Here is a 24,253-nt window from a genome sequence, read left to right on the forward strand (position 1 = left end):
TCGTACATAATTAAAAATATTATAAAACGTTTTGTAGTTATACGCGATAATTTTTAAAACAATATAATTACAATAGTTATTTATTAATATATTTATTATTAGATGCAAATTTTGTCATTCTGATAAACAAAAATCATTTTAAAGCGTTATGCACGTTATATTGTACATAATTATTAAGTAATGGTTTTTAAAAGAAATTATAATTTATTTTTTTGTATATAATTTAATAATTATAGATTCGTTAAAATTTAATATAAGTGTTTAATTTTCTGCTTTTTAATGAGAAGATTGATGTTATTTTAAATAAAGAATCGTAAATAAAATAATTATATTTCTACGATCTAACCTACACACAGCTGAAGTTTCCATCAAGACTAGCTACCGACGAAACAGAGATTGCGATTATCAATGGTTGCTAAGTTCACATATCTATATAATTAATGATGACAAATGGCTTTGAATAATTTTAACTATAATTGGTGAAAATATATAGTTAAAAAAATATTATTTCCTAAAAGTAATTTAGTATTATTTTATATTAATATTTCTAAGAGTTTGTCGTGTTTTTATTAAACACGTTGTGTTTGATATACTGTTACACAATATCTTTATAATATTATATTAAAATAAAAAATAAAAAATAATTAAAAGGATATAACAAGAATGCTGAGTTCTGAACAAATTTAAGGGTTGGAAACACTAAAATACCTTATATTTTTTATATAACTATTAACGTAAAATTTTTTATATTTTATATAAAAAAGTAAAATAAAAAAGTTTTAGTATATTCCATAAAAAAGTTATTCCTATATATATACTGTTTGCTCTTGCGTATATACTCTAGGATGAAATATACGTATACTTCACGCTAGACAGAGTGATCACAATATGGCTTAGCCAATCAGATTGCATATCAGATAGCCAAGTAGAGAAAGAAGAGTAAAGTGCTAAAAGTGTTAATCGTTTGATGCAATTACTTAAGAAACGTGTAAATAAATAAAAAAATTATATGTAAAAAATAATTATTATTGTAATTATTAATGTAGAATCTGTTTAATGCAACATTGAATTTTGTTATCATTTATTTTGTGTAATATTATAATTTGTTTAAGTGCCATACAGTCCTGCTGTACGTTATTTTCTGTTAATAATTCTATATTTATAAAAAATCGATAAAACTTCATTTTCAGTGCACAGTATTGACTCAAACATTTTTTTTTTTTACAACAGCTATACAAGCATGTAATGACGGACTTTAGCGCCATCTTCAACACATATCGAAGCTACGATACCAATGTAAAATTGGTGACGCGCAAAACTTCCTATCGATGAAGTCTCGAGAAAATTACGTTTCCTGTAAGCTCACGGAATAGGTGCAACGTTCTCACTGTCAAAGTTGCTGCGATAGGCACTGATAGGCACGTGCTTACGTGGACGCTAAAATCGTGCAGCTTTATATTTCATAGAAGGAATTGAAAATATATACAGTTCAGGTGATTGTTTTTTCTTGTAAAGGGTAAACACCCTCTAATGTCAGTGCCATCGCAAACGGTGTTAGCTTCGACATCGCAGTGAACATGAACGGCACATCGCGTAAAGTGAAAAATCCGTTGTTGTCCGCCGCTGGTCCGGAATTTGCTTTCGACGCGGAGAACACATTACTGGTACCAGTCACACCCGCGACACCAGCCGTGCTCCGAGACGGTGAGTTTATTCAACGAAAAATTATGGGCGGGGCACAGGAGTCTGCAAATTTTGCATATTGTATGACCTAACGACACGGAGAATTGGCTAATGGATCGATTTCGGAATAAGCTTCATGAGGAGCAGTCTCTTGCTCCGTTTATTTCATCTCGCTGTTTGATCTCCCCAGCATCGCGCTTTTGTATATGACCAGAATATGTACTCGTAGGCTAACATCTGTTGTTCCATCATCCTTTACTCTGTCGGCAATACAGAGAAAAAGACCGTGCGATGAAAGTCCCTGACTCCAGTATGGAATGTTCGTATTTCCTAAGCCAACCTAGACAGTTTTCAGAGTTACATAAAACATATGCACAGAAGTCATAATGATACAACCGACATCGTGTAAGATGGTTTTTTTACGTATGCTTTTACTGCGACCATGCACAAATTCGTCTGTAATTAAACTATAAAAGATGCTTTAAACGATAAAAGTTTATTCTAATAAAATTGCATAGATTTGCAAAAGCTACAAAATGCATACCATTGAAAAGTCTATCAAGCAAGTGTGTAGTGTAGTTCTATGCTGTGTTCTTTAATAATTGCTTGAGTGATTTATCTGGAAAATTGAGAAAGTGATGAGTTCTTTAGTAGGTATCTTGTGTTTTTAATTTTATATATGGACGTCATACACATGGATAAGTCATACACATTACTCCATAGTGGTTATAGCATCAATTTGATTTTACACATAAATTAATTAAATACTTTATTTATATACACATTGTGAATAATACATCGGCAGTTCCATTTACAGTTTTTATAATATGATTGGTTATGATAATAGCATTAGTTGATTCCTACAAGCATTATTAGAAGCTTGTTCTTTCGGATCGTGCAGGAGGCTGTCTAGATCCATATCTTTGTGTGTAAGGTAGATCGTGACTGTTCCTTTTACGAACACAATAAACTATTGCAATAACAAGAAGTATTATAAGAAAAAGAAGTAGTAGCGCACCAAGTACGATAGCTGCTATTTCTCCTTGTTCTAGATTGTCCCATTCGTTTACGTTAATAGTACGAGTATGCTGGTTTTCAAATACGTCTATCGCTGTAATTACAGCTGTTGTTGTGCAGCATGTTGACAAATAATAAAACGTTATACGATCTTTCGTGCCACTTATATATTTAGTACGTGGATATATCCCACTTGGAATTGATATTACACGCTTCAAACCTGTATAGAGAAGTTGTGAGTGATTAAATTATACAAAAACGTTCTTACTATTATGGCTATCATATACTCATTTATACTATTACACAATCCATTGATTACCTGAGTCATAAGCTTCGGCAGTTATATCAGCGCTCCAAAATGTCTTTTCACAACGATCTTTGCTCTGCTTACCGGCGCAGTTGCTATTAAACGAATACTCAATTTTTGGCTTTACATTTGTATCAAAGGTCTAAATGCAAACAAAGTCACAAATAATATAGAATCTATATAGTAATAATAAACAGGAAATATACAAATGTAAGACTAGAACGTTATATTGAGTATAATTAATTTTATATTATTTTTCTAATTTCCATTTCTAAAATTGTGTCAAAGAATTCGTAAAAAAAAAATTTCTGTAAAAATTAATTTTTTTTTTATATGTACCTTAGAAAATGCATTTTGAACGTAAACATATACTGTTTTCTCCGAAATTTCCGTACCAACAATCTCCACTGTAAGCGTATTGACAGTATCTTGGCTACTCAATGGTACAAGAATATCTACAGCTACCCTGTTTGTCTGCCTTGGATACAGCCACATGCTATGGATACAAATTTATAAACGTATTCGTAGTAAATAGCGATATTAGCCTTGATGATTTCGAAATTTCCTCAACGTATTTATCATGTAGCCTTTAATACAATTTTTACCATTTCGAATAATCTACGACATTTGAATAAAAGTGAACAAACAACATTTATGGTTCTATCCGTATATGATCCGTATATGTATATATCCGTAAATGTTGTTGTAATATGTTGTTATAATATAATCCGTAAATGTTGTTTATACACTCTTCTTGAAATGTTGAGGTTACGCTTGCCAGCGTGACGTGGGAATTGCATAAACAGACGTGCATTTTCATTTAATAGTTTCAATAGTTAACATACATTAATGAGAAAAACTTAAATAATAGTCGAAATTAATATTTAATTCGTTATAAAGCTATTTAATTAGCTTCTAAAAAATTAATCCTTATTTCATTTAGTTTTACTAACAATAAGTGATTTACTTACTACATTGGTTGAACATTGTAGACTCTAAATGGTGAACTTCTCGCTCGTATGACATATCTCACCGGCAGCGCACAATTATTCATCGCATCAAAAAAAATTCTGTGGGTTGTTCCTGGTGCAGCAATCAATTTACTGTTGGGATTTAATTCTAGCATTATCTTTCTTCTTTCGAAAGGTTCCTCGTTAATTGTTGAAAATTCACTTTCATCGCTATTTTTCTCCGCTATTTGCATTGGTACGGTCTCACTGACGGATATCATCTTTGCATCGATATCTTCATTTAACGATGCGACTTCTGATGATCGCGACTGAATTTTTTGCTCCTTCATAATATTGATATTTGACACATTTGGTAAAATTTTAAATTCACCGTAACTCATCAAGGAATTGTTATGTAGAACAAAATTGATAATGTTTTTATCAATTGTTGCAGTAGATTCACGCGAGGAGAGTGATATATCAGAAAAATCATCTGCCATTATTTCGTCATTATTTCTTCTTGAATCCACAATTTCTGCTGATCTCTCAAATATAAATTTTTGCTTTCCATTTATTGTAGAACTTATTAAATGTGAATCGCTATTATTGTTTTTGTGAGTGTTTTTGAGAGTTTCCTATAAAATACACAATTTTAATAATTACAAAAAAATATACTCAAATAATTATAATTGCATGTTACATAAAATGTTGTAATTAATAAATTTTATTCATTAACTTACTTCGTTTAATTCGAGTTTAGTTTTGTTAATTATAGCCGATTCTTTGCTTTGTGTTGTGATACGTTTTTCATCTAATATCTCATACATATTCTCATTTTTATTAATCTCTAAAAGAAAACAATAAATAAAAAATTACAATAATAGATATGCATGTTATAACATATTTTTTATACGTTATCCGATCGGATAAATAATATGTATTATTGATTCCTAAAAAATTGTGCTGTTTGTCAAACGACAGAAGTAACATTTTTCTATAAAGGTTATTCAATTTCATTATTTAGACGCGTAAAAGATCCGATTGTGAAACTCTTTTTAACTTTCTTTGTCAAGAAAACTAAAAATAATAGATCTTTATTATTAGAATCTAATTATACATTTGTTAGAAAACTGTAATTAAAAACTATAAAAACACAAAATTAAAACTATGCCAATAGAACTCTAAAAACTCATGCGAAAGAACTAGGTACTTGAAATATTAATGGGCCATTTCAAAACAGTGGTTAATTTTACTAAAATGCATGATAAGAAGAAAATAAGATATACTAGGAAGATTAATTAAAAATAGAATTGCAGATAATAATAGCATTGGCGTCGTTTCGAGAAATTCAATGGTCGCGAGAGAGTAGTTGTTCAAACCTCTGTTCTAAGCAATATTTTTGATTACATGTCTTTTTACGATCGGAAATAATCGCTTCTTCTAGCGTCTAGCCAGTTGCATTCCAAACATTGTATTGAAAAACAAAACAAGCAATTTTTCGAGATCACTTTACTTCCTGTGCAAGCTGACGTGCGTCAGAGTGTGAATCGAGTAAAAATAAAAAAGAGACAGAGAGAGGGGGAGAGAGAGAGAGACAGATATTCGTGGCCAAAGAGCAGCGAGTAAATTGCGCAATCTCGGGTATCCCCGAGCCAGAAACTAACGGATTGGTAGTTGTCAGACGGCTGCCGTGTTAAGAGGAAGTTAGAAGTTGCGCGAGAGTGCGCGAATCTAACGTCTCCCTTAGAAAGAGACGAAGAGTAAGTTAATCTAAGGTTACAAGTTCACCGACATTTGTGAAACTGGGCCTTACCCGTGCAAAGATAAGAGTGAGTAATCCTACTTTGTTTTTATTACGAAAAAAATGAAAACATGATTTATGTGAAGCAGCGCATATATATGTGACAATGTATGAATCTTTTCGAGCATTATGTGTGACCGTGATAAAGCTGCGAAACGTTTCATTTAATTTGTACTTCTGTACGAGTCTGCGTTTAATTATGAAGTAATGTTGGTATGTAACTCATTTGTTTTTTTCTTTTGAACCACAATTGCTATTTTGCACTATGAGATTTACTTAATTTTAGCTCAACAATATCTTCAAATTATCATTATTTATTTTGAAATTTGTTTGGTTATGGATTGACTATAGTAAGTTATAAAATAAATTATAAAATATAACCTTGATGTATAAGACAGTTTTAGTTATTTCATATCAAGAGCTTCATAATTAATAAATCAGTAATTAATAAATCAGTCGATACACACATACAGTAGATTCCCGTATAACACAGGGAAATACGTTCCGTGTTATATGAATACATCCGTATTACACCAGTCACATACACAGATTATATCTATATATGTGACTCATGTAATACAGGTATGTTGCAATGTATATGGAAACACATATTTATAAAAGATGTAAGAATTTATTGTAAAAAAATGTAAAATAAATATTAAAGATGTAAAATATTTTTTATTTTACTTTAAAACAAATATTAACATGTTTTCGTTGTGTTATACGAACCCGTGTCATATGGGAGATCTACTGTACACACATAAGAACTAAATTCTAAATCTTCGTAAAAAATCTGTACAGCAATTCATGTATATTGTAAAATTTATATGGTATAGTCTGTGTATAAAAATGAATACGCGTAATACTTTAACATATTCACCGTTATGATGGTCACTGGTAACCGCTACTGAACTTTCCGTTTACGTTTTGTCGGTCATCGGTAACCGTTATGGGATAATCAAGTCAAATAAATATGTCACGTATTATATTTTTATGCAATTCAATACTATATAAATTTACTATTATAAATTAAATGTTTGATTGTTCTTCTTAACAAAAAATAATTCAATTGGTGTGAACGAAAAGTCATGTAAAATATGCTTGGCAGTGAATGTGTTAAATATAATATTTTTATAAATGCATTTATGTGTAAAAAATAAGCTTTTATTTTTTGTACGCTATTAAATCGCCACATGATTGACACCACGCATTGCAATTCCGCTTACCACTCGTGAAGTTAGGGTCAATAATATCATCCTTCATATTATCTTCCTCATTTGCCCCGTAGTAAGCAGTCACGTCGAAGTTGTATTTTGAATTTTCCACCCCCGTTAGCTTCAGGCACCATCTGTCTGGAACGTTGCGCGCGCCGATAGCCACCCCTTTCGTGTTGTATGTACTTCCCAATGACATCACTATTCTTGGTCTCTCTACTCTGTCTGTTAAAGTGCATTGGAAGTGAAAATTATTCCTGAATTAAACAACTCGATCATTGGTTTGAACGGTAAGACAAATTGATTGACAATGAAAGAATCGCAATTTGGCGATAAAATATTCTCTTGCCTTGTTCTGAACTTATTGATTATAAGAATTTCGTGTATGAAGTATATACCGTGTATTGGTTAGAATTAGAAAAACTTTATAAATCAATGAAAGAATGCAGAAACTAATTCTTGTGTGACATAATTACTTATTGTTAGTGCGACGTAATGAATAGGAAGGAATCACCCGGTCGATACTGTCCTTGATGTATGAAGGTTAAACGAAACCGAGTGTAACGACAGTAATCCTATATATACATATATGATTGAATTGATCTATTAATAGAAAAAATGCGCGTATAAATAAAAAAATTAATGCAATACAATCTGCAATTTGTTTCACGTTTTTGATAATATCTTTTTACATAACAATTATTTTTTAAGTAGAAGGGATTGTAATATAGACTATATCAAATTCATCACCGTATTAATGACAAGAATAATAAGCATTTTTACATTATATTAATTAATTTAGTTAATCATGTGTTATAATAAACAATATATTCTTGGTTATATCGCAACTATCAATACCATACATATGTTCAGAATCATGCTACTGGAACGTAACATTCGATATCGATCGTTGCATTGCTTAGTTAGTATACCATGGCTTTACTGGTATCCTAAACGTCAAATGATCAAATGTGAGAAACTGTTTAGAGCGTATCATATATAAAATTGATCGTCAAATCTTTCTTGTATAAAATAATTTGGATGGAAATATTCTCTAAATAAAAAAGATTTTTTTAAATATTTAAAAGTATATAAGAAAGAAGAATTACTCACTTGTATACATAGGTGTTATCAGAACTGCACGCGTAAGATTTCCCAGAATGTTGATTGCAATTCCAGTTACATTGACATCAGTTTGAAAGTTACTTTCAGTATATCCACTCAAATTAATCCTATGCACTATTTTCTTAAAAAATATATATAATATATATATAACTAATGATTGATTAATTAAACATATATATTTAATTAATTATTTTTTTCTTTTATTCTTCTATTTAATGTAGAAATATTAATTTATATAACTTACCGAAAATTTTGGGATAGTATTCGAAAAATAATTTTTGAATATCTCGATGTTTTGTCGACTAAGTTTTGAATTCGAGTAAAATTCGTCGTTTCGAATAACCAAATTTCTTTCTATGTTTGCGATGTCACAATCCAAATTAAGATAGATCTATAAATGTTAAATATGCAATAATATTTATTGAGATTTACGAGATTTCTACAAAATAACTTACTTGACAGTAGTCTAAAATTGTTGAATTTGTATCATTGATAGATACATGTCTTGATATTCTTAAGTTTGAACTATTTTCTAAGGAAAAATGATCTAAAATAACATAAAAAATAATTATTGCAATTATGTAAAACTTCCTTAGATTATTGCTTTCAAAATTTATATGTATTAAATGTTTATCTATATTAAACAACGTTTGTATAATATTATTAGTTAGTTTTTGCCCAGTTTTCTTCATATTCTTTAAACTTTTTTATAAACAAATATATTTAAATTTTATAAAATATCTTATCTAATATGCTGTGTGTATTCTGTAAATAATTTTACTCGTAACATTTTTATATAATTTATTTTAATTTTGTATTTACTTTAAATTTTGTATATTTTAAATATACATTTGTGTCTTAATAATCTTTAAAATGTAAAAAAAATTGAATAAACCGTTTCTTGTATAATGCTTATAATGTAGTTTTGTAATGTAGGTACATTTGATACATTAATAATTTTGATACACATATTAACGATTATTGGCATAAAAATATACTTCTTAAATCGATTTGCAGAACATGTAGTTATTTAGCATATGACCAATAAGGTTCCTGTTACTGTTATCAATCTACGTCATGTTATTTGTAGTCTTATCTTGAAAATTTCAGATAATATTTAATTGTGCGTCATCAACTATCAGGATGTGCGGTTAGAAATTACTAATTGGCAATTTCAGCGTAATTTGTATAAACTGTTTACGTCAGTATTTAATTGAACAAGAGAAACAATGTCAGTAACTATAAGTCTGTTCTATTTAGCTGAACTGCTTGCACGGTTCATATTTTTTCTTTTTCTGTCTAACGTGAAAAGAAAAAGAAGAGAGATGAACCGTGCATGAAGTTCTGCAAAAAAGAACAAGCCTATTAATAACAAGAAGTTAATTTACGTTAGATTGCATTACATTATTTACGCTACATTAAAATTATTACCTTCTCCATTCTGATCGGCGAATGACAAAACAAGATTAATATCTTCAAAACCTTTGCCAGTTCCCAATTCTTCTATACAGTACCTTTTAACAAAAATATTTGAGTTTGAGGATGAACCTATAATCTCCTCCAATACAGGGCTTTCCTTCTTCGTGATATTGCTAATGTAGATGTAATGGCTGTAATTACGCATAAAGCACATGCGTGTGTGTGTATTATATATATATATATATATATATATATATATATGTGTGTGTGTGTGTGTGTGTTGTGTGTGTGTATGTGTGTATATATGGAGGGGTAAAAACCACAGTGGTGTAAGTCAAATTTTTAAAAATATTTTTTCGTGTGCATAGATGCAATTTATATATTGTACAGATTGCATTTATGCCATTCTATGCACACGAGGAAATATTTTTAAAAATTTGACTTACACCACTGTGGTTTTTACCCCTCCATATACAGGGTTAAAGAGGGAAAGTAAAATAATCGCAAAACTCTCCCAAAAAGGCTCTCAGGAAGAAGAAGAACCACGATGATTGGAAGATGAAGTCATACGTTGGTTTATCTATATTGGATTGCATAAATCTTTATTATACACAGAAAAAAAGAAGTGTCAAATCAACAGTGTTTATACTCATATATACGCAAGAATATATAATCTTGAAATGAGATTATATTGCGTTAAACGAATAAGAAAACTTGCTTGAATGAACTCATTATACATATATAGTTCAACCAAGAAAGAAATGTTAAAATAAAAAGTTAAAATGTTGAAATTCTTATAAGAAAATTATAGTAATCTTGCATAATATATGAAACAATCTACATCTTCTTATAAGAGTATCAACTTTTTATTTCAACACTTTTTTCTTGGTTGAACTATATAATATAACTTCATTCAAGAAAATTTTCTTTGTTTAGCGCAATATAATTTCATTTCAAGATTTCCAACTTTTCCAACGTTGAAACTAAAGATATTTTCAAATCAAGAATATTTCTTTTTTCTGTGTATTGTGTAAATTAATAACATACCTAGAACATTCTGCAATTTTAAAATCGTTCAAGTTTCTTATCTTCATCGATAGATCCTCCACAAGTGGAGTTTCAAGCTTAAGCCAATCATTCTTCAAAGTAATCCCATCTGGTCTTGTTTCTGTCTCGATTGATCGCTCAATTTGCGTATTGCCTCTCTCAGACATTCTCACAACATCCGATTCAAAAACGTTATTAATTGACGGGAAAACTTTATTTGTTGATCCACCGATTGCATTTCTGCATAGAATGCAAGTTAGGTAGCACGTCACAAAAAGTCGGAACGCACGTAATTCCATATTGTGTGGCCGCAAGGAAAACCTCAAACGAAAGACTCGACACAAAAATGTGCGGCTTACTTATAAAGTTTCGTTCCCGTAAGTTTACAGAGAGGTAACATGTCTTCGGTTACATTGACGATAACATGAACGCAAAAGTAAATCTGGGCGTTAACGTTGTTGCACAATCGTAGGTGTCTCGTTATGAGCAAACTTTGATACACGATACTTGTGTATTACATTAAATACCATCCCTGGATTTAAAAAAATTGATAGAAAACGATAGGAAACGATACGATTTGTAAAAAATCTTATCGCTTCATATCCTATATAACCTATCGTTTAACATTTTAGTTTCCGAGAGAAATGTTATCGTTTTTATCATTTTCTTCCATTCTTTGTTGAAGGCGAAATCAATCGTTGGCATACGATAGAATTCTTATATAGAAATTTATTGTTTTCTATAATTTTATTGGAATTTATCGAGAAGAAATGATTGAAAACTATCGTAATCAATTGTGTATTTATAATAAAGAAAACTCATAAATTTCTTATTTTATACAATAAACATTATTATAATTGTAATTTACTCTTACACGTGAATAGGGGTGATTCATAAATAAATCATGTGTCATCACAAAAACATTGGTAATTCAAAGTCCATCAAAATACTCATAATCAACTACATAATCAACTACATAAGAGAGTAAGAATAATCCTCATTGTCTGCATTATCTTCGCCATTGGTCTTGCGTTCATTGTATCCTGTTCAATATTGACAGTTCGTGAATAATCTGCAGGAGAATTCCAGTCGAAAGAAATATTTTATGAACACGTTGTTATATCTGATTACTTAAAAGTCATTAAGTGACGTACTTACTTCTGAAAACTTAGCCTTTTGTAAAAAAAAAAGAAACATTTATTCTATCAAAAAATAATGTTAATATTAAAATCATATTACGCAGACAATTATTTTCGTTATAAAATTGTTTTCTTCAATATCTTTCTCAATCTCTATATTGCAAAATGTTTAATAATAGTAGAAGTATAAATGTACATACTTTTATATATTTCGAGTATTCTGAGCAAATGTATTTAAAATCATATAAATTGTACTAGAAGTAACGCTTTTAAACAAAAAAATACCAGAAAAATATCTTTAACATATTATAAAGTATTGTCTGACATTTTTAGATTAAGTAAGTAAACAGTAATCTTTTTTCAGATCCTGAGCTCGAAAATTTCATAAGACAAGAGCCGGCCAATATCCAATCTCAATCCCCATCAAGGACGAACGAGGATTCTCTCACGAATGCATCATTTCAGCCGAAAGAAAACAAGGATACGGCGAATCAGCCAGTAAAATCAGGATATCTCACATCGATTCTCTCTTCTCTACCGAACCTGTCGTTGTCATCAATTAAATCTGATTCCTTGGAACCGCAAATAAGTCAGACACCCGAGAACACTAGCGGAACGACGCACGAACCTAATCCTTACATAACGCCGCAAGGATACCAAGGTTCTCAGTCGGAAATACCAGGATTCTTAGCAATTAATCCTCAGGATTCTCGAAGTACAAACTTGTCAGGATTTGCTGCTTTCGGTCCTACTGTACCCAACCCTTCTCAGCCCGTAGCTCCACCCAGTGTAGCTCAACCCGGTTATGGTAAATATTTGAAATTATAATTAAAATTTTATAACTAATAAAATCGTATTTTAATAAATATGAACATAATTTTAGGAACAAATTTTAAATTCTTACTTTATGTAACACAATAAGTCATTTGATGTATGGAATTATAATATAACGAAATTCCAAGAAATCTTAATAAACTCTAAGGTCAATTTTAATTTTAATTTATGTTTACGTGTTATTTATACACGCATGTATAATTCATTTTTATTTGATGTATAATTTTTCTACTATGTATGCAATGATGTTATGTATATGTAATAATGTTTCAAGTATATTATTTAATCACAAACAATTATTATTTCTTGTTAAAGCGCCCGTGTCTTATCGACTTGGTAACCAACGACGCTTGAAGTATGCACCACCGCCTGATCTAACATCTAACAACGCAAAGCCATATCCGAATCCAGCATTACAGTCGTTCTTACCGGCTCAACATGTATCCGCACCACCAACTATTTTGAATCCGTATAAATCGGAGGGATTGGTGCAGGGCAACAATTCTAATGTACAGCAGACCAGTTCTTTGCCCGAACAACTTCCAACGTCTGAGCAGCTATCGCGAAACAGCTCTCTCCATAATTCATTTCGATCCAGTCCAGTCACAACAGGAAAGTCGTACAACTCGTCTGTAACGTCTACAAATCAAAATCCATTTTTCGAAAGTTCTTCCGTGTCCGCGCAATTTCCTTCATCATCGTCTAGACCGATACCTGCACGAGTATTGGAGCCAGCAACGCCGCAGAACACTCCGGCGAACGTCTCATTTCCCGGCTTCGCTCCTTATGTAAACCGGGATTTACCATCGACATTTACATCTAATTTCGACAAAGAAATAGCTGTGCTTAAGAACCCTAATCTAAACTCGCCGCCGGAATTTTCGAAAGGCAGTACCCTCGGGACGACCCCAGAATCTGTGTATAAACCGACATTGATACCCGGGGAAACCAAGGCCACATTTACGCCAATATCGGCAGCCAAGGTAACGGAGAAATTAGAACATTTACTTGCGGAACAGCAAGAAAATTCTTCTCGCGCAGCAACCTCCGAAGCTTCCTCGGAAGTTGACGAAATTGCATCCAGCGTCACTACCGAATTAGTGAAATCTTTCGAGTCGCAAAGCGACGCGCTAAAGGCTACAAATGAGATAATCGATAAGTCACACGAGGCGAAGCTGAATGATGTACAAGGGAAAGTCGCTCAACCTGGAAGTGACACATGGAGTGACGTGTTTCTTGGGCGAGAGCCAGCGGCGCAATCTGTGATCCGCCCGGAAATACATACCACTGATAACAGTCCGATTGTAACGGATCTCCAAGCGGCTAAGTCGAACGTACATCCGCCTAAACAGCATTATCAAGTGCAATCGGTATCTGTGCCAAGCTCCACCTTTTATACAGACAAGCCTGCAGAGCAAAAGTCGAGCTTAAACTACGTATCGCCCGTTCAACTTCCGCAGAAAGTTTCTCCTTCCGCCGATTTCTACAACTTACCGAAACCAACGGAACAGTCAGAAAGCGTGTTCTTTGAATCAGCAAAACCGAATCAGCTCTCGAGTTTCTCGTCTCAAGAAAGAAGTACAAATTCTTCATTTGGACAACCAGTAATTAACGTGACAAATAATTCGCAGCAAGCTCAAGAAAATTTCGCATTTAGTTCTACAGCGATCGATTCACCGGCTTCTCAAGTACCGTTTTGGAATGTTGATCAATCTTGTCAATCGCAGGTGTTGAACGTTGCACCTACACAGCCGGTATATACCGCGCCCAACCAACCGGTATACTCTGCTCCCACCCAACAATCAGCGCCGGTATTTTACAATCCTGCCCAATTCGCGAATGAACTGCCTAAACAATTGAGTTTTCCACATACGTACGACCAACGTTCTCCTCAACAGCAATCATATCAAAATCCACCGTTTTACGGAAGTAGCAGCGGGCTGCAACAACCCTACGCTATTCCTGCAGAAAATAATACCGCATATCCCTCGCCTGCTGTCTCGGTAGCAACGTCAATACCTGAACCGACGGGATCAGCCACACTTAGTCCTGTTCAAATGTCAGTTAATTCGCCAACTAATCGCATCACACCAGATACCGTGCCACCGAGTTTTCAAAATTGGGTAAGGATACATTCCATGTTTTTCATCATTTATAAAATTACGCAAAAATATTTACAAAATTTTATAATTAAATGCAAGATATTAATGATCGATTATTTTTCTTCATCTAATTAACTCATATTTATTTTTCTTAATACAATTTTACACATATTTAAACATGTATTTATATTATTATATAAAATTATTAAGTTATGATTTATTTATTCTTAATTGTCTGAAACATAGCTATATAGTGCTATACAGAGAATTACAAAAAGGATATTTTTAGGCCTCTGGATCTTCTGACAAACGAATGCAATACAGATCAGTATATCACCACTGGTTTTACCGCAAAGAGGTGGAGAGCAAAACACTATGGCTGCCATTCTCTATGCACGACAGCTTAAAGCTAGAAGAAGCTCATAATTCGAGCGACATTACGCCTGAAACCACGGTGGCTACTGATGGCGGTCGTTACGATGTTGACATCTTACGTCGTCAAAGAGCACCCGTCTACTGGACTGGAACATCTACCGAAGTTAGGCGATGTTCCTGGTTTTTCAAGGAAGCAGCTGAAGCGAGATACGTCCCTTATAATGAGAACACTGCTGCGAAACTTGAGGACGAATACAAACTAGCATGTCTGTCGAACACTTGGAATCGAAGAGTTGAATTAAATAATGGAGAATATATTATCTTCCATAGCGCTATAGTGCAGGTTCATTATCTACAACCGACAGGATCTCCCGATGCGACAGGATCTTGGGGAAATAACACTGTAAGTAACACAGTATAAGTGATGTAACATAATATGTAATTATATATAACAAATTGAATAGCAAATAAAGTTTGATAATAAATAAAAGAGTGTATATTTTGTGCATATAATATTTAATTAAAACTTAATTATAAAAGTTTTATTTTAAAAATAAATTAAACAATTTAACACACAAAAGAATTAAAGTACAATGTTTAATTGCACAAATGTTACATGATTTTATTCTTTTATCATTTTTTTAAAATGTTAATACTATTTAAATATTATAGTTTGTTTTAATGTAAATAAATTTTATTTTGTATATATTTTTAAAATAAAATAAATATTATGCTCTTTATAATGCAATCTTATTAAAAATGCTTTGCTTCACATCATTTCACATCATTTATATTCATATATAAAATAACGTAATTTGCAATTAAGTTATTTTAGTTTTATGTAACACATATTGTTAATTTTAAAATTATTGAGCTTTATATATACAGCTTTTGATTTATATGTATATGTAATTAAAAACAACACATAATAATATACAACATCACTTTATTAGCACATCTTTCATTTATTTTGCAAAGCATCATTGCTGCTATTATTTAAATATCTTATTTTCTCCTATAAATTACGTTTATTATTTAAAATAAATATGGTTTTTTAACATTGCACGCATGGTTCTGTTTGATATGGTGAGTCCTAATTTCTACAGGCTTCAGAGGACAGTACATATTTACAGGGTTCTGCAAGTAGACCGAAAGTTGTTAAAAGAGGAGTCGACGAATTCAATATAGATGAAGGTGAATCGGAGAAAGTAGATCATCTTCTATTTCTCGTTCACGGTATCGGTAGCGTTTGCGATCTGAAGTTTCGCACTGTAGAAGAAGTTGGTAAGTTGTGAAAAATATAATATTAATTGGAAATAAATTAGTTACCGTTATATTTATAAAATTCAAATTGTGATATTAATGTTTAATTTTTTATTACAGTTGAAGAATTCCGAAGTATATCGTTCCAATTGGTACAATCACATTATCGTACTGCTTGCGAACAAGGAGATGTAAATAGAATAGAAGTATTACCGATCTCCTGGCATACAGCACTTCATTCCGATACAGGAATTGATAAGAAATTGCAAGCTATCACGTTGGAAAGTATTCCGAAACTGCGACATTTTACTAACGATACTTTGCTGGACATACTTTTCTATACTAGTCCGATATATTGTCAAACTATTATGCAAACAGTCGGAAGTGAGATGAACAGATTGCACGCATTATTCAAAGAAAGAAATCCTACCTTTGATGGAGGAGTATACTTAGGCGGTCATTCATTGGGTAGTTTAATCATGTTCGATCTATTGTGCCATCAAAAATCCGAGAAAGAAAATGAAGACGATACGAACAATGATGAAGTGAGTAGTGATAAAAGAAATATAAGGAAATAAAAGGGATTATAAAGGCTCCTGCACAATCAAAAATATAAGGAACAAAGAACAGATATTAGTGATTAGGACTAAGGAATCAGGGATAAAACCGGATCCACAATAAAAAAAAAACACAGGCAACAGAAACAGGGAATAGCGCATAGGCAATAGATTTTTAACCTATTGGAAGCCGTGTATCATACAATGCTACACCAGTTTTATTCCTGACTTCTTATTCCTAATCGCTAATATATGTTCCTTGTTCTTTATATTTTTCATTGTGTGCGGGGACCTTTATATATCTTATCACTCAATCTCATAATTAATTTATCTTATAAATAATTTGAATACTTTTGCATTTTTGATATTTAGGCAATAAAATCTTTATTGCAATTGCAGGAAAATGACAGTATTGGGCTTATTGAGCCAATGCCCGGGGCCGTTATTAAGAAGCGTCTTAGTAGAAGAGTTAGCTATGTAATGGGGGCTGCAGGAACAGGCCAACCTTACATACATTATCCGCAACTCAATTTTCACCCGTGTGCCTTCTTTGCTCTCGGCAGTCCGATTGGCATGTTCGTAACGGTCCGAGGCATTGACACTCTCGGAGAAAATTTCACTCTGCCTACTTGTCCGGCTTTCTTCAACATCTTTCATCCGTTTGATCCGGTAGCTTATCGAGTGGAATCATTAATTAATCCTGAAGCCTGCAATTTCCGACCTATGCTGATACCGCATCATAAAGGCAGGAAGAGAATGCATTTAGGTGAATACAACTAGTTGATTTATCTAGAATGCTCACGTAATAATTTGCAATAATAATTTATAAGCAATTAAATTGAACTTGTGTGCGCTTATTAAGATTTATGACTTACAGAATTAAAGGAAACGATGGCACGTGTCGGAGCGGATTTGAAACAAAAATTAATCGATTCCGTGAGACACACGTGGAACTCTGTCTATCAACTAGTCTTATTTCACAAACCAGACAACCAAGCTCTGGAACGCGAAATCGATCAAGTTGTCGAGGAACAGTTACACAACGCGCCGAGCGTACTGGATCAACATAACAACGACGATAGTGGTGCCGATTTAAAAATTGGAAGACTTAACGGTGGTCGAAGAATAGATTACGTTCTTCAAGAAGCGCCTTTCGAATATATTAATGAATATATTTTTGCTCTTACAAGCCATATCTGTTATTGGTAAGTCGTATATCCCTTGCGATAAACATTTTCCATTATATGCACACCACTGATTTATAATTTAATTTGTTTCAGGGAATCCGAAGATACTATGCTTTTGATATTGAAGGAAATATATGGAACTAGGGGTATTCAAACCGACGCGCAACTTCCTCAGCAGTCAATGTCTATTGAGAGAGTATCTCCTTCTCCATCTTTGAATTTATCTACCCTGTCACCTAGTGCAAGTAATGGAAAAACATCGCTTGATGTAGGCGTAGACCCTACAGTGCCTATGTCCAGTAAATCTGTTGGTCCACCGCCTAAGACTGGTTTTGTACCGAAATCCTGATCGGTAGAATATTTTTCGCATAATTATTTGCTGCGAGATTAATTTGTACTGAAACAATAATTAATTTTACTTTTAATCAATATTTAAAAAATGGAACAATTAGGTTGACATTGCGCCTGACGTTAAAAAAGAAGACGCAATGCAGAAAAATTGAACTTTTGTATCTACAGTGTTTTTCCACTATCTGTAAATTTTATTAAAACACTATTCAACAATATATAAATATAAATTGCACAAAAAATTGGCCTATATGTAATCAATTTTTCGGACAAACTTTAATTTGTAGCGAATTAGTTATTAGATACAAAATAATGTAAATAATATTTCGATTTTTTGGTACGTAGAATGATCGGTAATTTTCCACTGCAATTTGGGTTCATTTGCATATTCATATGTATTATTGATACTTAGGCTGTGTGTGGTTGTATGATCGAAAATATGTACTGGAATGTTAACTATAGAGAAGAAAGATATGGAAATGAGAACGTGCAATTGGAATAACGTGTGTACACACGATTTACAATTTAGTCGGATAAAGATATAATAGATTATATAAACTTTTATAATCTGCTTGAACAAATAATGAACATACCGATTTTGATCCTTATGTACGCGCGTATTTTAATAAATTACTGTATTCTTTTATATTACTGTCAATTATATATGTCATTCCCTCATATAATTTAATTATAGATTTATTCTTGTGCTATCAAATAACGTTAGGTATTTTAATTGATATTAACAGTATTAATTTCAAGTTCATGTCTGGTATGTATAGCGACACGTGAGAGAATTATGGAGAAACTTCAACTTCAGTAATCTCAACATCGTGCAGTCAGGCAGTGCCGATATGTTCTTTAAAATGGTGTTACATGTTCAATCGGATCAGCGAATATGGCGTCACCTTATCGCGCAAGCAGCTTTAGCAGGGCTAGAAAAAAAAAGAGAACGCTTCGGCACATGCACGGCTATCACGAAACGCTAATTAATTGCGGTGCAAGCCCACCAGGTTCGAGACTGCTTTGCATTTTGCGTGCAGGCCCTCGTAAAACTACATGCCTGTCAGCCCCGGCGAATTTCAAGATGATTTATCGTCCTCGCAAAACTAAGTTTTTCGCGGTACTTCGTGGCTTCTCGGCGGCTCCGAAAGGCACGGCCGACGCTTTCGACATGCAACTGTGGCCGCTGTGGGCACGATCCGTAAAGTTGACGTCGCTGATCGACTGCTATTTTATATCCTCACCATCTAGCCGGACTGACTTTGAAATATGTTTCTTTCAAATCTTTCGATGTGGAATTTTCGGTCGAAAACGTTTCACGGTGACCCGCATACGCTATAATTGCGCGGGGAAATTAAGTGCCGGCTTTTACGTGACGGTGTTTAATACGTACGGCTGAACCTGTATTGTCACGCGAATAATCATGCACACGAAACGTCATGTTGTACATCAATCTTTCCGTAATTTTATCAAATTATAACAAGATTCGAGAAACCATATAGATGTTGAGTAAAGTCCATATACTTCTCTTTAATACACTAATATTAATATAACTGTGATCTAAGATGCACCTAAACTTTAGAAAATAAAATAGTTACATAAGTAAATTGAATATAAAAATGTGTAAATTTTATACATGTCAAATTATATGACAAATTATTAAAAAATGTCGCTTTATTTTACTTTCAGAAGAGTACATTCAGCATTTTTGAAAACTAGGTTAATTAAAAATTTTATAAACATGCAGGTTTTTGTTGCACATTGAATTTCTTTTATTTTTATAAGATATGAAACTGGGAAAAAATATTAACATATGAATATGCCCTTTTGTATAAGGTATTTTTCTTGAGATTTATGTAAAATTTGCCATGTTAAGAATGGCTATTCTCGAATATGCCATTCTACATTATTATTTTCGTATACAATGCCTTTCAAACCTGGCTGTCCGGCAATTCGATACGCTTTGGTTACTACACTGTGTGTGTGCATGATGCGCAGCCACGTTTCCCTTTTCAACATGCAAATACTCGTACATCGCGAGACAGACGTTTACGCTCAACGGCGGTAGCATAAAGTGGGGTAAGGGTAAGATTTTACAACGAGCCCTAGTAAGTGATTTACACCTCGGAAAAACTCCACGACGTTTACGATAGCTACTCACGAATTATTTATAGCATCTGGCCATGGCAGGGTGAATTTCACGACATTTATTTTTTTTCGTTTTCCTAAAGAGATGGTCGAAGTCGTGACGAAGTAAATATCATTGAATGTTTCCATTGAAATATTGGGTGACATTTATTAAATTAAAAGCATAAAGGGAAGCTTTAGCAAACAGTAGCGAATGGCTATAATGCCTAAGACGCTTACGTTTTTTTTATTTTCTGATATGATAAGTGTATTATAAAGTTATTTTAAATTTATATATAAATTGGAATGTCTTATCCTTTTAATGTAAACGTATACATATAACATGAATGTTTTTATTTTTGAAATTACTATTTTAAAAGGCCATTATAATGAAAAAGAAAGTGAATTTTATACGATACATTTAAAACTGCACTTGCATTAAAACATGAGTTGGTAGTTTTATTTAAAACATTGCAATAAAAATTTTGGAGAAAAATGATGTCGGTTTGTACTCACTGAAATATAAGCATACATAAGAATTATTAAACTGTTTCCTTTTTTAGAATATAAGTAGTTTAGAATTAGAACTTGCTGCTTATTCATGTCTTTGGCAGGCTATTTGGCAGTCTGCAAGATCCACGCACGCGCTAAGAGCTTGCAATTCCATTATTAGGAGACTTTAGACCTTCTATGCTCTAGTTGGCATTTAAGTAAAATTAGTCGATCCTAACGTGTAAGTATGCGAGAAGCTGCTGTGTTTAGCGGCTCGTCGCGGTGTGAAGCAATTCTGAGCGTCGATATGCCAGATGAGAGAGATATGCCGAGAACTTTGTGAGTATTATTCTGATCATTCTTGCAATTATTAATTGAAGTGATCTATGCTTATAACAAAATATATACAATAAAAAATAAAATATACCTTCGTTGTGGTATATTTTTCATGAATTTATATATTACGTTTAAACGTACACATTTTATTTATTGAAGTTAGTTACTTCAGAGATAAGAGTTTTGAAATTAATCTAAAAAAATACTATGTCTCAAGGACGTTTCTAAACTCAAAAATATTGTACATTTGTTCAATATATAAGAAATTTATATAAAATGTACGTATGCAAAATTATATTTCTTTTCTTTTTATATTTAAATACATAATATAATCAACTTTATAATGTTATATTTAAAATATTTAGCATTTTTTTTATTTCTTAGAGTTCTAATATTTGTGTTGCTTAGTCATTCTTTATAACATTGTTTTTATGTTCATAAAAAATTAATACGGGACGAATAATCTATAGCACAACATATGTATGTGACATATAAAATAAGAATTCTGGGCCGGTATCTGCGCGTTCTTCAACTTGAAACGTTATATAGGCAATTTGATCCTTTAATGTTTCGTACATCAAGTTTCTCTTCCTGTGATTAAAAATGAAAAAATATTATGGTCATCCAAGCTTAGTTTATGTATGTCCGTATTGTGGCGCATTTTATTCCGCGATACGTATAACGAGGTAATGGCAACTTTATGCGCGGCTCCGATGACATTTACTACTGCTCTATTCCCGCTCCGCTCACGTAACAGTCGCCCGTATTATCGTATTGTTTCCTGAAGCACTCTTCATTGTTCTTCCATTACGGAAATCGAGCTCCGTCTACGAGTTTAGAATTTATCGTGCTATACGTATCGTTGTGCGCCGTGTATGGTATACATTTCGGAAATTTGGATTTTTGCCTATTTCCGCTCTAATTCGATTGTCAGACATATGGGTTTCTGGCACGTGTCCATCCCCTGCTATATTTTCTAGAACAACTTGCCGCTTCGTGACTGTGCTACCATCAAGATTTGGTGATCAAATTCGAATTTCAAATTAATCCCAACTAATACTTATATAGTTTTCCATCATATCTTATGCTAATGATGTAGATGACATTCAAAAAATAGTTAGATTTGTTAATTTTATGATTTAAAATGAGAAGAATATTTGTTAATATTTAACATATATAACCATGCAAGATCAATGTCACGTAGATATAATTAAAGTCATTGTCATATTTGTGTTTGTGTTATCTATTACTCATATTATTATAACGGGTAAATTATAAAGAGTCTTTTAAAAGGACCTAAAAATTCTTTTCCTTCTTATTAACTTATTTTCTTAAACTAATTTAAAAAATAATATTTTCTTGAACATAATAATTAAAAATAAAAAAAGAAATAAATATTGACACATTATTACCATGCCTATAATTTATTCTTATTTTTACGAATGCATTTATAGTAATTAATCGCTTATTTTTAATGATTAACATTGATTTAGGTATGTGGGCAACTTGGATCATGCTGTGTCGGAAGATTTATTGTGTGCTTTATTTTCGCATATCGGCAGCGTTACAAGTTGCAAGATCATCAGAGAGGTAAGTCTGCAGTTGTCTCATTTGCCTTAACAATTTAACTGATATTTATGTGAAGTAGTCTTTAAAAAATCATGTTATAATTAAATATAAAATATCTTGAAGTATTGTGGATTAGTAGCTAATATAGATAAATATCGCACATTATAATAGCATGTTGTAGACTTTTGAAATAATGTTGGACACTTTCCACTTATATCGGCACAATCGATTTTGATCCATCAAAGTTACACCTGCGAATGATTGTGGCCATTTACGTGATATGCTATCATGATCGGGAAGCGGGCCGAGACAAGCCAGTTTCTCTCTTGTGATCTGCGAGCTCCACCCTCAAAGATCATATCGTTTGCACGAAAGCCCGCATTAAAGCAGGCAGTTCTGTCGTTATATCGATAGTCGCGAGTTGTAGGTGAATATACATCTTACTCAACGTTACTGCATTAATAGTCGCTTAGCTTTCGGAACGTAATATGATGTCTTCATTCTCTGGAATATTAGTGTGGTGATATGTTAATTTAATTTCTTTAATTATTTTTTATTTAAAAGCAATTAACAGTTTTTATTTTAATTTCTATTTTGCTACAAAAATATGTATATTAATTAAAAACAAGATAAATGTAAAAGAAAGATATTTTCCATAAATAAATTATTAATAAATGAAGTAAGGAATAAGAGATATATTGTAAAGAAATGGATATGTTCTTTGGATAGCAATTCCACAAACTGATATATTACTTTTCTGAGAGTTAAGTACAATTTTAAGAAAATTAATAAAGTTATGAGATATTTTGCTAGAGATTCAAATTAATAAATTTTCATCAGGATATTATAACAATTCAGCACATTTTAAATCTTAAACTATAAAATTAATTTTTAAATATTGTATTCATTTTGCTTCTTTTTCATTTTTATTCTTATTAACAATTTAAATAGAGGATTATAAGAATAAATTGACTAAATAATCAATGTATCTTCTCTTGATTTATAAGATTATGACAAAATAATAATAATAATAAATATAACCAACATTTTCAAAAAGCATTAATCATCTGAAAAAGACGTTAACGTGACAAATTGAGAGTTAACAATCTTTCAGTAAAACTAGGCTTTAGCAATCTATCAGCGAAAGAATAATCAGCAGGTTATTATTCAAAGAAATAATAATATTTTGCCGAAGCATGCGTCCACGTATGCGCTTACATGAATGCATGAAAATAACAGTCAGACTGAAACGTAAACGCCCACAAATGTAATTACGGAACAGTGCGGACATAGCAATGCGCGAGGGCATCAAACACAGAGGTTTGTACACTTTTCTCCTTGATTCTTGTAAAATTTAACCT

At 32.2% G+C, this 24,253-nt stretch overlaps 3 protein-coding genes across 8 annotated transcripts in view; 2 read left to right on the top strand and 1 right to left on the bottom strand.

The window, feature by feature from the left end:
• The first annotated feature begins 1,364 nt into the window (after positions 1-1,364).
• LOC112456857 (SEC23-interacting protein-like) lies at positions 1,365-19,014 on the top strand. Of its 3 annotated transcripts, none has more exons than XM_025019620.1 (9): positions 1,365-1,704; positions 12,067-12,510; positions 12,852-14,659; positions 14,928-15,416; positions 16,120-16,297; positions 16,397-16,821; positions 17,233-17,599; positions 17,711-18,038; positions 18,114-19,014. In XM_025019620.1, exons 1-9 carry the CDS (start codon positions 1,578-1,580, stop codon positions 18,367-18,369), a joined length of 4,422 nt encoding a protein of 1,473 aa, XP_024875388.1. In that variant the 5' UTR covers positions 1,365-1,577; the 3' UTR covers positions 18,370-19,014. The 3 variants fall into 3 exon arrangements, with proteins under 3 accessions (XP_024875388.1, XP_024875389.1, XP_024875390.1); XM_025019621.1 differs by having other exon boundaries at positions 16,147-16,297; XM_025019622.1 differs by lacking the exon at positions 1,365-1,704 and adding an exon at positions 2,018-2,088.
• Positions 2,440-11,257, bottom strand: LOC112456859. Its single transcript, XM_025019623.1, has 11 exons — positions 10,564-11,257; positions 9,529-9,611; positions 8,553-8,644; positions 8,342-8,488; positions 8,086-8,218; positions 6,985-7,197; positions 4,698-4,804; positions 3,979-4,592; positions 3,347-3,503; positions 3,020-3,149; positions 2,440-2,920 (listed from the first exon to the last, which is right to left on the bottom strand). Exons 1-11 carry the CDS (start codon positions 10,860-10,862, stop codon positions 2,556-2,558), a joined length of 2,340 nt encoding a protein of 779 aa, XP_024875391.1. The 5' UTR covers positions 10,863-11,257; the 3' UTR covers positions 2,440-2,555.
• Positions 19,015-21,220: 2,206 nt separating the features above from the next.
• Positions 21,221-24,253, top strand: part of LOC112456887 (nucleolysin TIAR) — a 529,776-nt gene continuing 526,743 nt past the window's right edge. For all 4 annotated transcript variants that reach the window (XM_025019673.1, XM_025019671.1, XM_025019672.1 and 1 more), the window contains exons 1-2: positions 21,221-21,326; positions 22,817-22,913. In XM_025019673.1, coding sequence (XP_024875441.1) covers positions 21,235-21,326; positions 22,817-22,913 — 189 coding nt within the window. In that variant the 5' untranslated portion in view covers positions 21,221-21,234. The remainder of the gene's footprint in view (positions 21,327-22,816; positions 22,914-24,253) is intronic.

The sequence above is a fragment of the Temnothorax curvispinosus genome, unplaced genomic scaffold, assembly GCF_003070985.1.
Source record: "Temnothorax curvispinosus isolate PA1 unplaced genomic scaffold, ASM307098v1 QBEX01007285.1, whole genome shotgun sequence".
NCBI classification, from domain to species: Eukaryota; Metazoa; Arthropoda; class Insecta; order Hymenoptera; family Formicidae; genus Temnothorax; species Temnothorax curvispinosus.